Here is a 13,901-nt window from a genome sequence, read left to right on the forward strand (position 1 = left end):
TGTTTCCTGCCCCGCTGGCTATTTCCAACGCATGGCTCAGGTTCTAGCTCTTGCCCTGTGCTTGTGACAACTGCTCCTTCGACTTCCATCTTAGGTTAGTCTGTTAGGCTGGTTGCATCTCTTCAAGTTCATTTCAAGCTTGGGTCGGTGTACTCATCGGGTGCCATTAAGCAGAGGGTGGTTCTTCTTCCTTTCTCTCTCTCCTTTCTCTGGTACATGGCTCCTACCGTTCTACCTGTCATTTTTATACGGGTATGGTGCAGTGCCATTCTGGCGTTTTTGGGATATCGTCTGTCATGTTATGTTATTTCTGCTCTTTCGAGCTGTTGGGTTGGGGTCTGGCTGTTCTGCCACAGGTTTACCCCCCCCCCCCACCCCCACCCCCCTATACGTCGCTCTGTTGCCGGATTGGGTGCTTGGCACTTTTTGTTCTCTCGCAGACCCACCCCCTATTTAGGTCTCGCCTGACCCAGCGCTCCAAAAAGTGCTACCAGGCCAGCCTAGAGCTACAGTGCATGTGCCCGGTCGCGCCACCGCGCTTTACCGCGATTACTTTCACTTTCGCGGCCCCACGGCCGCTTTGATGTTTGATCGCGATCACTTTCGCGGCCGCATGGCCGCTTTGCATAGCCAATAGGTCTCGCTTTTGGGACCTTATAAGTATCTAGTTATGCCACTGTTGCTTGGCTAAACACTTATAATGTCCCAAAGGCGAGACCTATTGGCTATGCCAATGCTTGTTTGGGGTATGGCTGTGGTATCAATTTAAGTTAAGGAATCTGCGGCTAGATGTCTCTATCAGATGTACAAGGTACTTGTAACGATGCATCTGGTAGAGACGTTGTCTAGCTGCAGATTCCTTAACGCCCACCCAGCCTCCCCGTTCTGCGAGGACCTTGCCAAGTGGGGTTCTCCGCTGGCCACCCTGATAGAGTTGGCATTGGTTTTTTCTCTCATGGGTGCTCACATTGTTGCGTCCCTTTGAGATTTGCCATAATACGTCTGACTCCCTCTCAGGGGTTTCTTTTACCATAATACAGTTGCCTCCCTCTCAAGGGTTTCTTATCTGTAAAATGGTGCTTTTTTGATTGACCTTTACCAGGAGATTCCTCTTCATTTTCTTATCTTCTCCTGCTGTCTTTCAGCCTTCTCTATTGGATCAGGGTTCTGGTCTCCTCTACGGTAGTCTTCTTTGGGGATCTGTTCACCTCTGTTTCAGATCTCCATTACTATAGGGGCAGTGCCAGACTTTTCATACCTGCGGTGGACTGTTGTTCTCTCTGTGCTCCGTTCTTGCTGGATGTCACATTTGTACATGGTACTGACAGTCTATTTTTGTCTGTCTGTTCTGCATGGTAATAAGTCTATTTCTGTCGGTTGAGATATTCTTCCCTTGGTGCACTTGGGAATGGTCTTCGCTTAGCTTGCGAGGTTCTTTCTCACACTCACGACTTTTTCACCTACATGTAGGTAGTGTCTACTTCTCTCTTTTACGATGGTGTCTTGCACCATCCTCCTTATTTATTCACGGATTTTCATCCATTGCACACTGTTACCATACTTTCACAGTTTTTTTTTATTGGTGGCTTCGTGTTGTCGTGGAAAAGTTTCTCCGAAGAAAACTGACGTCAGCACGCCAGGAGGAACTTGTATGACCTTGCTAACGTCACGTACGTGGATGACGTCAGGGCGGGGTCGTGTGGCGCCATCCCCCGGCTTGCAGAGGTGCTGCTGCAAAAGTTTGTCCGGATCTAGTCTGATGCCAGGGAATATTCTAAGTTAAGGAATGTGCGGCTAGACAACGTCTCTACCAGATACTTCGTTACCGAAGGTAAGTAACTCGTACGTCATGTCACATAGATAGGATTAAATATGAGATTTAGTAGGCCTGACTCAAAGGACAACATGGATTTACACGCTGTCCTTAATACCCAAAGCAGTACAGTAATACATTATATAGTTCCTTACCTAAGAATTCTAATGTCTCTCAGTATCAAAAGCAAGTATAGTCCAAAAAACGTAACAAAACTAGAACTTTAAATAATCTGAAATGCAAAAAGGAATGAATTAGCACATAGTGGTGACACTAAAGTCTCCCTCATAAAGGAATGAAGAGTATTGTACCCCTTACCTCTTTAACATTGCATATTAGGTACATCAGTGTATGTAGAATCTTTAGAGAAAATAGTCTAAATGAAATAATACATGCAACCCTGTTTTCAGTAATCATACAGCACACTATTACACCAAAAATATGTATTTTGTCTACAGCACACAAGCCTCAATGTAAAAATATTGCCATATCAGGTAAACTCTCAAGACGGGAAACATCCACTATCAGAGCCCATGCTCTTGTACTGCACATATACAGTCAAATGTACAAATACGTGCTCCAGAATGTATATGGCGCTCAAAATACATTTGAGCCCATGCTTGCCGTGTACAAACGATCGTCTCTCACATAGTGTAACACATGGGTAAGTACCCATAATTACATGTGAGATCAATTATAACACCCTTATCAGCAAAAGAAACACGATCTGGCCATAATTGCTTTGTACATCAAAGGATTGGAATAAGTGTAACAAACTGGTAAGTACCCATATTTACATATCCGATCACGTATAACACCTTTAGCAGCAAAAATAAACAAACTTTATGGAATCAGCCCTGGGGCGGACTCTTTAGGGAGGCCTTTAATGGGGCTGTTTCAGTTTTGTCCAGTCACTAAATTGAAGAAGCACACTCGTGGGTTTTGCTGTAAATAGTCGCTGGCTCCCCCTTCTTGTAAACGGTAGTCTGCTTTAGCCCAATGTCCAACCGTGGTACATATAGTACCTCCGGTTACAAGCTCATTTCAAGCCTGGAGTACCGACGGAGAGAGCGGTGCCCCCTTCCTGAGCTGTCGCCAGGTTGAGGTGGGTTGTATACCCAGCAGTTTGCGGGTAATTTTCTTTAACCCCTTCCATGCTCATGACGGAACGGTTCCGTCATGAGCGTCGGTTGAGCTGTGCTCATGACGGAACCGTTCCGTCATGAGCCCGCCCGCGCAAGAAACGGTCAGCACCGCGGCGGAATTTGCGCCGCATGGAAGGGGTTAAGAGGAACAGATGGAGTAAACTGAGCTCCTTCTCGTATATCCTTTTTTTGTATCACTCGCACATTAACGCAGCAGCACCACGAGAGGTCCTGATGAAAGCCACGCCCATGGTTGGGCCTAAGGCTGAAACATGTTGACCACTATTTCTTACTCCACCTGAGTAGTTTATATCCATACCGCAGGTGCACTGTTTTTTAACCCTGGCAGTGGGTGCATTAGAATAAAGCACATTGTTGACACTCCCTAGCTAGTTTTAATTGCACATTTCTTACATTTACTTTTCAATTTTTGAGCTGCGCTCTCACTCACACTGTTTTTACTCATCACTTGTGGATTTAGAATATTCCACCATTTTGTATAGACCCAAGGATTTCATACTGTTTTTTGACATATAGTACGTGTTCTGAAAGGGGTGAGAGATTGCATCACTTGTAATCTGGCCTTTGCTTCACCCGACCTATAAATAAAGAAATCACGGTGGCCATGAACAAAGATGAAGCTGCGCAAGAACTAACAGAGGCAGGCACACAAAAATAAGAGTGCTCACAAGGTATCCTAAATAACAGAAAGAGTAAGAGCATGTGTAACAGGGACAGTCCTCATGAGAGGTTATAAAAATCCAAAAGAAAAGACTATCGAGCATATTCACCAAACAAAATCAGGCATTTACGAAAGGCAGTAGTAGGAATCAAGGAAAAAGATAGATGTTCGAAGACCACATTGTAAATACAGCATGTCGTGAAGAGACCGGGCATGCGCTGCCTAGGCGAGACCTAAAAAGGCCCTAAGGCATCCACTTGTTTATAGCTGTTTAAACTCTACATGTGTGGTGGGGAAAACAATTTATAGGTAGCAACTACCGCTTTGAGATCACGCATTAACTCAGTTAGGGCTTCTTTACAGACGGTCTTGTCAATTCAGTAAAGATAATGTCATTACTGTATTAGTTTAGCTTCAGTAACATTCTGCTTGAGTTAACATAGAACTAGTCTTTTGGCTTGGATTTGGCTATTTCCATCATTGTTGACAAATTGTTTTTCTAGATTTTCTTTTTCGATGCATGTATTATGTTTTCAATGTGTTTTTTTGTTTTTATATTTCTTGTAGAAATGCCTGGTGAGGAACCCCAAGTGTCGAATATCAATTGCTGAACTTTTGGTACATCCATATGTGCAAATCCAGTCCCATTCAGGTATTTTGAGAAAATAAATGTATTTATTGTAACTTCTTTATTAATCCATTTTTTCAGATTCTTGTGCTGTTTGTTCTCCTGTATTGTCCCCACTATCACACTGGGTCTCGAAACACTTGTTACCCAAACTGGAAAGTTTGAGGCATATGATTATTTGCAAAAGGTTCTGTGTTTGTAAACGTAGAGAAGCAACAGCCACATAGATACATTTGAAACTGTTTATTCTCTCATTTTGTTTTTTACTAACACAGGCTGTAAAAAAGGAACTATAATGCTGATGTGATTTACAGAATTTAAACTCCAGTCAGTCTGGATTTCCAAATTACTGCATGCTTTTTGTGAGATCAAATGTACTTTGTTCGTAGCCAAACCTCTTGTTCAAAATATTGGTCTTTAGGAAGCCCTAACACTGGTCATGTATCACATAGGATATGTATCCTTGTGACATTATGTGGTGTTCTACTAGAGAGATTGACAACTCTGTCTAGGTCAGATCTATAATCTGGAACATTTTTTCCTCCATGCACTCCAAACAGGCACGGTGAAACACAAAGAATATGCCCGTCCCCACCTTCATCCAAACATACATATCTAAATTTAAAATGTAGCTGATATACTGGATGGTGTATAAAGATTTTTTTTTCTCAGTGCTACTATATCTGAAAGAAACACGTTAGTTAGATTCCTCACCTTAGAATATCCCCAGGCGTCAGACTGAATCCGGAAGATTTTTCGTCAGCAATACCCCTTGCGCGTCGCTAGGCGTCGTCTGCGGCTCCGCGTCCGTTGTCGACGTCGTGCGCCGGAATGACGTCGTCGGAGTACTTAGACGCCGCCCTCGCGCGCTGACGTCAGTTCTTCTTTTTTCCGCGCCAGTAAGCGCAGATCCGGGAGAGCTACCCCTTTAGTCAATTTTTGACTAACTTTTTGATCCTTTTTGATCCTGTCAATCGACTCCGGTGCCGGTAGGATGCCTGGTTTTAAAGCCTGTGCTGACTGTAACCGCTTGATGTCGGTTACGGACCATCACCGGCGGTGCCTGTACTGCTTGGGCCTCGACCACGACGCGGAGTCGTGCTCGGACTGTAAGGCCCTGACCTCGAAGGCTAGACGGGAGCGGTCCCGTAAGCTTCTCGAGATTCGCCACTCGGCCGTCGGGATCCAAGTCTTCGGGTAAGTCGAAGCATTCCAAGAAGTCCAAGAGGCGACATCGCTCTGCGGACTCCCCTCGCCGGTCGCGCGACTCGGCCGAGGGTCAGGGTGGTTCCACCCCCGCGGCTCCGGCGGAGCCGCAGGCGCCGCGCCTGTCCCCATACCCTGGGGCTAACGCGACGCCGGCGTAAGTCAGCGCCTTCCTCTCGGCCATGAGGAACCTGGCTCCGCCGTCGGCGCCCGCTGGTGCGCCTTCGGGCCCCGCGGACCCGACTGGGCTTCCTTGCCTGCCGGTGGCTCCGGCCCCGGCGCCGTTGACGGCTCCGGCCTGGACGCCGCAAGCGCCCGTGGGACCCGTTCTCGAGTCCCCGCCGACGCCGGTCGACCTCGTCACGCCTCCTCCGCCGGCGTCGACACCGGTACCACCCCCGACGTCGACTCCGCTCGACGTCGAGCCCCAGTTTAGTCCCTCTCCGGGCCCGGCGCCGGTACGGCATCGATGGACGCCGCGATCGGCGCCGCTAGAGACACACTATGTCTACCACCCGACTCCGTTACTTTCTCCTGTATACCAGGAATCGGATGATGGGGACAACTGGGAGGGATCCGAGGATCCTATGGCCGCTCAGGCTCAACTGTCCCAGGACTGGGCAGATGAACTGGGGGAGGACAGTGGCCTGGATACCTCTCCAGACACTGGATTTGTCTCTCCTCCGACTGTGGCTTCGGAGGAGGGCGCTGCTTTCTCTGTGGTGCTGCGCAAGGCGGCCGCAGCCCTTGGGCTCGAGCTGCCTGCCGTGGCTGTGAGGACTAACGTCCTTACTGAGGTGCTTCAGTCTGCAGCAAGCTCCACTGAGCCTCTGCTGCAATTCAATGAGGCCCTCATTGACGTTCTGCAGGGCACCTGGTCCAAGCCCTCCACAGTTCCTCCTGTGGACAGGAACGTCGCCAGGCGCCACCGCCCTGCTCCGGGCGACCCCAGTTTTCTGTCCCAACACCCTACCCCTGAGAGCCTGGTTATCCAGGCTTCCACCTCCCAATCCTCTTTCCCGACCGCCCCGCCGGACCGGGATTCCAAGAGACTGGAACAGTTCGGCAAGAAGCTGTTCTCCTCCCTTAGTTTGGGCCTGCGGTCTTTGAACACCTCTTGTCTCTTGGACCGTTATTCCCACTCTCTGTGGGATGCGGTGGAGGACGCGCTGCCCCTGTGTCCGGAGGAGGTCCGGACACGACTTACCCAGGCTCTGGCCGATGGGAGGGATGCCGCGCGACATGCTATACGGTGTGGGCTTGACACCACGGACTCGCTGGGTAGGGCCATTTCTACCACAGTGGCGCTTAGACGTCACGCCTGGCTGCGGTCCACGTCATTTTCGGGCGATCTCCAGAGCACTCTCATGGACATGCCCTTTGATGTCACTCGCCTTTTTGGCAAGAAAGCGGACAGTGCGCTGAATCGCTTCAAGGACTCCCGGGCTACGGCCAAGTCCTTGGGCCTCTCAGCCCCGCGGTCGCAAACTTCCGCTTTTCGCCCCTTTCAGGGCCAAGGAAGGGGTGCCTCCTAACGTGCGCCTAGCCACCAGCCGCAGAACCAACCTGCGCGTGGTCGCGGACGTGGTTTCCGCCGAGGCGGTTCTGGAGGACGACAAGGTCAGCCCACATCCACCCCGGCAGCATCCGCCTCAAAGCTTTCCTAGTCCGAGCTTTCAGGCCCATTCCACGCCAGTGGGCGGCAGAGTTCGCCATCACCTGCTCCACTGGTGATCCATCACATCGGACAGGTGGGTGCTGCAAATCGTCCGAAGGGGCTACTCCCTCCCCTTCGAGACGACCCCTCCAGCCATGCCACCGCAGCACCACCGTATCTCGGGGGATCATTTGAATCTTCTCCACGAGGAAGTTTCGGCCCTCTTGGCCAAGGGGGCCGTCGAGCGCGTTCCGAGCCGAGAAGTAGGTCGTGGTTGTTATTCCCACTACTTTAGGGTTCCCAAGAAGGGCAAAGGGGGCCTACGCCCTATCTTGGACCTCCGGAACGTCAATGCCTTCCTCCGGAAGGAAAGGCTCAAGATGTTGACTTTGGCTCAGGTTCTAGCTGCCCTAGACCCCGGAGACTGGATGGTAGCGTTGGACTTGCAGGACGCATATTTCCACATCCCCGTCCTGCCGGCCCACCGGCGTTACCTGCGGTTCACGGTGGGCCCAGAGCACTTAAAATTGACCGTGCTCCCCTTCGGCCTCACCAGTGCCCCTCGGGTGTTCACGAAAGTGATGGCGGTGGTCGCAGATCAGGGGTTCCAGTCTTCCCCTATCTCGACGACTGGTTGTTGAAGGCGGGCTCGCCCCAGATAGTCGTCTCCCACCTCCAGACTACGGGGGATCTCCTGCATTTGCTGGGATTTTCCATCAACGTGCCGAAGTCACACCTGAGCCCCTCTCAGAAGCTCCTCTTCATCGGAGCGGTTCTCGATTCGGCGCAGTTCCGGGTCCATCCACCGGAACAGCGGGTCCGGGATATACAGGCCCTGATTCCCATCTTTCGGCCTCTATCCTGGGTTTCGGTCAGGCTAGTGTTGCGGCTTCTGGGGCTGATGGCCTCCTGCATCCTACTAGTGCATCACGCCAGGCGGCGCATGCGGGCTCTGCAGTGGGACCTGAAGTTTCAGTGGGCCCAGCATCACGGCAACCTGTCCGACCATGTCTTGATCTCGGAGGGCACTGCACAGCAGTTGCAGTGGTGGCTCACGGACCGCGATTGGGTCAAGGGCAAGAGCCTCTCCCTTCCCCAACCGGAGCATGTCGTAGTGACGGATGCGTCCCTCCTGGGATGGGGTGGCCATATGGGAGAGGCGAAGATCAGAGGCCTCTGGTCTCCGGCGGAGTCTCGTCTCCACATCAACCTGTTGGAGTTGAGAGCGATCCGACTTGCACTGAAAGCCTTCCTTCCCTCTGTCAGGGGAAGTGTCGTGCAGGTGTTCACGGACAACACCACCGCCATGTGGTATTGCAACAAACAGGGCGGGGTGGGGTCGTGGACCCTTTGTCAGGAGGCTCTGCGCCTCTGGACGTGGCTGGAACACCAGGGCGTCACCCTAGTGGTTCAACATCTGGCGGGCTCTCTGAACGCCAGAGCAGACTAACTCAGCCGCCGGTGCATGATGGATCACGAATGGCGTCTGAACTCCGAAGTGGCGCAAGGTCTCTTTCATCTGTGGGGAGAGCCTTGGTTAGATCTATTCGCCACCGCAGAGAACGCGCAATGTCAGCACTCGCTCGGCGACGCTTTTCGTCGCGAGTGGAGTTGCGGTCTGTTGTGCGCCTTTCCGCCTTTACCACTTCTGCCCAGAGTGCTGAAGAAGATCAGGCACGACCGGGCCCAAGTCATCTTGGTGGCTCCGGATTGGGCACGAAGGTACTGGTATCCCGAGCTACTCAGTATGTTGACCGATCCTCCGATACGTCTGCCCCTTCGGGAGGATCTTCTGTCGCAGCAGCAGGGGACGGTCCTTCACCCAAACCTGTCCAGCCTCCACCTCCATGCGTGGAGATTGAGCGGCGGCAGTTGATGCCATTTGACTTGCCTCCTGAAGTCTGTGATATCATTCTGGCAGCCAGGCGTCCCTCCACAAAGACGGTATACGCCTGCCGGTGGAACAAATTTGTGGCATGGTGCACAGCAAAGGCTGTGGATCCCCTTTCCGCCCCTCTTTCTGAGGTCCTCCTCTTTCTTCTTTCTTTGGCCTGGCAGGGCTCTGCCCTGGGCACCCTGAAAGGTTATCTTGCTGCCATCTCTGCCTTCTTGCGGCTTCCTGATCAGCCTTCTCTTTTCAAGTCCCCTGTAGTTACACGCTTTCTAAAGGGCATTACTCACACGTTCCCTCCTGTCCCTTTTGTAATGCCTCAGTGGGACTTGAATCTTGTTCTCACATTTCTAATGTGTGCTCCCTTTGAGCCTCTTCATAATTGTCCTCTTCGTCTGCTGACGCTTAAGACTGCCTTTCTGGTAGCCATCACCTCGGCTAGACGGGTGAGTGAGCTCCAGGCTTTATCTTCAAAGCCCCCTTTTCTCTCTGTTCATCCGGACAAGGTTGTCCTTCGGCCTCGTCCCTCCTTTCTTCCGAAAGTGGTGACTCCATTTCATCTTGGGCAGTCTGTCACCTTGCCCACCTTCTTTCTGCCTCCGCATCCTTCCAAAGAGGAAGAGAGGCTCCACCGTCTGGACCCAAAACGTGCGCTCTCCTTTTATTTGGACCGCACCATCCGGGTGGACGACCAACTTTTCGTTGGATACGTGGGTGCTAAGAAGGGGAAAGCTGTGCACAAACGGACCATCTCTCGGTGGGTCGTTTTGTGCATCAAAATTTGTTACTCCTTGGCAAAAAAGGACCCTCCTGTTGGGCTGCGCGCCCATTCTACTCAGGCCACAGCGGCTACTACTGCTTTGGGACGGGGTGTCCCTTTGCAGGACATCTGTCAGGCGGCGACGTGGGCTTCGCTACACACGTTTGCCAGGCATTATTGCCTTGACAGCCAAGTCCGGAGGGATGGCTTCTTTGGCCGTTCTGTCCTCCAGGACTTTCTGGTGTGATCTTGGTTCGCAGACCCACCACCGGGGATGGTATTGCTTGGGTATCTATTCTAAGGTGAGGAATCTAACTAACGTGTTTCTTTCAGATGAACAAGTTACTTACCTTCGGTAACGATGTATCTGTAAGAAACATTAGTTAGTTAGATTCCTCACCGACCCACCCATCCTCCCCGTTCTGCGAACTGACATCTAGGGTTAAGGTTATCCTTTTCAGGCCCCTAGATTTTCTTTTTGGCACCAGTGTCGGTCTTTGCATGGCTCTGCGTTCCTGGCGCGGAAAGCTATGTACAAGAACTGACGTCAGCGCGCGAGGGCGGCGTCTAAGTACTCCGTCATTCCGGCGCACGACGCCGACGACGGACGCGGAGCCGCAGACGACGCCTAGCGACGCGCAAGGGGTATTGCTGACGAAAAATCTTCCGGATTCAGTCTGACGCCTGGGGATATTCTAAGGTGAGGAATCTAACTAACTAATGTTTCTTACAGATACATCGTTACCGAAGGTAAGTAACTTGTTCTGCAAGTGTCGAACTTAACGTTCATTTGAAGTTGTAATCAAAGCAGCTCCTAGATGTAATGAAAGTTTGCACAGGTTGCGCTTTTGGGGAAAATTGTTTGTTCGAGGCATGTGAGCTGTAGATCACATGCTTTGCATACTCCTGCCATTTAGTGTAAGGTCCGCATGTTTTCAAGTTGTTTTTCTAAGAAGTCTTTCCAGTCACGAGGTAAGGTGACTCCTCCTTTCGGTGATAGTGCCCATGGGCATCGACTCCATTGTTAGATTATTTTTTCGCTATCGGGTTGGGACGTGTATTACTGCGCTCCGGTTCGAAACAGTTATTCGGGTTCCCCTCGATTCACTGTATCAGCGTTGGTATTGTTTCAAACGCGTATCCCACTTCTCCGCATATCGTATCGGTTGAGGAAAATCTCTATTTCGATCGGAAAACTCTGGGAAGACCGTTGGGCCTAACTGCGTCGATCCACCTCGCAGTCGATGGGACGAACTCCATTCAGATTCTTTCCTCAGTGACACGCTAAGTATTTGCCCACTGACTCGCACGAAGTTTGCTACTTGTGCTTATCTCCGAAGCACAATGCTTAGGACTGCGATACGTGCAGATCGTTACGATCAAGGAAAACTCTCAGCGATCCCAGGGCTTGACATCGTGAAATGCAAAGCCAAAACATCAAATACACGCCGGACATCTTCGGTGAAGGATCCGAACAAGAAGAATTTGATGCACAAGGGGCTGAAGAAGAACAGGAAGAACTTGTATCCATTCTGAAATCGGACTACGGGATGGAATACGACATACTGCAAGGTCAGTGTCCCATGAGTACCGAACACCCCTTTCTCCAAAATCCAACTCAGACCAAGCAAAATGCTTTAGTTCCACCCGTGTCTAGGCGCCGAACATGGCGGCTGCATCGTACTGGAGCTCCCGGCCGCGAATTTCTTCACCCTGCCTTTCTGTCGACCCTGGGAGTCTTCCTGCCGCAGGACCTGTCTGCCTGATTGCGGAATCCACTGGGGTCGCACGCTTGTGACGACGGGGCTGTGGGCCCCCGGGACGGCTGTGGTCCTCGACCTTGAGCGTCGTCTGTGCTCCTCAGCCCTGCGTCATCGGTGTGGAGGGCTGCTGGAGGCCAGCACCTGGGAACCAGCTGCCGCGACTGCCTGCCGACGCGGCGGTTGGGGACAGCGTGAGTCGGTGTGCGACCAGTGCTGAGCCACCGCAGTGGGAGAGGCAGATCGCCGCTGGACCGTGGACTCGGAGGCAAAGAGCCCCGGCTCCCGCGGGGGGGGGGGGGGGGGGGTTACTACCTGGCGGAGTGCTGCCTGCTTCACGGCGAACCTTCTGAGAGGGAGGCCGCGTGGAGTGCCTTGCTGCACGGCCTCCGCGTCTGCCCTCCGCAGGCGTGCTGTGAACTGGGTCCCTAACCAGCTGCTGGCCGGGTGTGCGGCTGCCACGCTATTGCTAGCTGCGCCACTGGAGGTGGTTGAGGTGCCCGCTCTGGGGCTGCTGCTGGTGCCCTATCGTGACTGCGTGGCTGGAGCAGTTACATAACAAGAGCACACCTGTGACCCTGTGCGACGAGAGACTCCGCCGGCTGGACGTGGACAGGGAGTGCAGAGAACTGGCTCTGTGGTCCTACGGCGTGTCAAATACGCATATGACCGGATGGCCGTAAGTGAGGACCAGCGCTGCGCTGACTGAGATCTAGGCCTTACACTTGTCCCCTGGAGTGGGCGCGGACCCATGGAGTGGAACTGGGCACAGTGAGTACCGCCCGCGCTCTCCCAGGCACCTGCTCTTGCTCCTGGCTGGAGTATCTTCCCAACCCCCCCCCCCCCCCCCCCCCGCGGCCTACAGACTGCTCCCACGTGAACTGTATACTTGGCTGGTGGTGCATGCCCTTAACGGTGTGTTGGGTGTGACGACTGGGGGCCCTTCCACTTCCACCTCTCGCCATTGCGCACATTGCCATGGGAGCGCCAACAGGGGAAGCAACCAGAGGGGCCCGGCACTGAGAATACACCTCGGGGACAGCGGAGTCTGCCTCCCAGGCCTCTTCGATCAGCTGTGTCCCGCCAACTGCCCTGTCGCCCCCCCCCTGACAAATTGGACCTGATTCTACAGTAGATATGAGATTCGCGCCAAGCTATCGAGCACCAAATGGGCATGCTTACTACTGGCCTTAACCTCCTGCGGGCAGATCATGGTAACCTCGCAACTACTGTCAAGGACCACACCTGCACACTGTCTGACCTTTTGCCTCAACAAAAAGATCATGCTGCCCAACTGGTGCACTTGAATAAACAAATGACCGTCCTGCTGGACAGGGCCATCTGAAAGACATGTTAGTGATAGATTCCTTACCTTAGAATATCCCCAGGCATCAGACTGGATCCAGAAAGTTTTCGTCAGCAGTACCCCTGCGCGTCGGCAGGTGTCATCGTACAGCTCGGCGTACCTCGCTGGCGGTGTATCAGCCGAGATGACGTCGTCGGAGCTACTTAGACGCGCGCAGACGTCAGTTCTTTTTCAGCGCAGATCTGAGAGAAAGGGGTACCCCTAGTTAAAAGTTTTAACTTGGTTCCTCACAACTTGTTTTGTCGTGTACTTGACTCCTGGTGCGATAGAGATGCCTGGGTTTAAGTCCTGTAGGGCCTGGCATCGAAACATGTCGGTATCGGGCCCTCATGACGTGTGTCTCTGCTGCTTGGGGCACGCCCATGACCCCGAGGCTTGCCCCGATTGTCGGGACATGGCGCTGAAAGCTTTGCGGCAGCGTTCCCGAAAGTTGTTGGAGGTCCAACAACTGGTTCCGCGCCAATCAAGGTCCCGATCCCGTGGGAGGTCAAGGGACCGGTCGCAGAGCCATCAGCATCACTCGTCGGAATCGGGGACAGGTAAGTCTAGGCGCCATAAAAAGTTGAAGAAGCGACATCGCTCATCCTCTACCGGTCACGGGACGCGGTGGAGGGGGCGGGCGGAAACTCCCCCGCGGCTCCGTTGGAGCCTCCGACGTTGCCTGCGGCCTACCCACCCTTTCGGGGCCCGCACGCGACTTCGGACGAGGTGCAGGCCATTATGTCAGCCGTGCGCCATTTGTTTGCCCTTCCGGGTGCCTACGGAGCGCCTTTGGGCCCTGCGGATCTGTTGGAAGGGTTTGCCCCTGTGCCGCCGCCTCTGGCCTCGGCTACGCCGGCACCATACACTGCAGCGCCACCAGGTCTGGTCTGGGCCCTTGGTGCTGGCCTCTGCGCCGGACCCGGTTCCGGCAGCGCCGCTGACGCCGGACAGCGCCGAACCGGGACTGGTATCTTACCCTCCCATTCCAATTCTTGGAGGGGAGTTTATCCC

At 52.9% G+C, this 13,901-nt stretch overlaps 1 protein-coding gene across 2 annotated transcripts in view; it reads left to right on the top strand.

Moving 5' to 3' along the window:
* Positions 1-13,901, top strand: part of TTK (TTK protein kinase) — a 650,127-nt gene that overhangs the window by 573,812 nt on the left and 62,414 nt on the right. For both annotated transcript variants that reach the window (XM_085611007.1, XM_085611008.1), the window contains exon 20: positions 4,208-4,292. In XM_085611007.1, the coding sequence (XP_085467133.1) occupies positions 4,208-4,292 (85 nt within the window). The remainder of the gene's footprint in view (positions 1-4,207; positions 4,293-13,901) is intronic.

This window comes from Triturus cristatus, chromosome 6, assembly GCF_964204655.1.
Source record: "Triturus cristatus chromosome 6, aTriCri1.1, whole genome shotgun sequence".
NCBI lineage: Eukaryota > Metazoa > Chordata > Amphibia > Caudata > Salamandridae > Triturus > Triturus cristatus.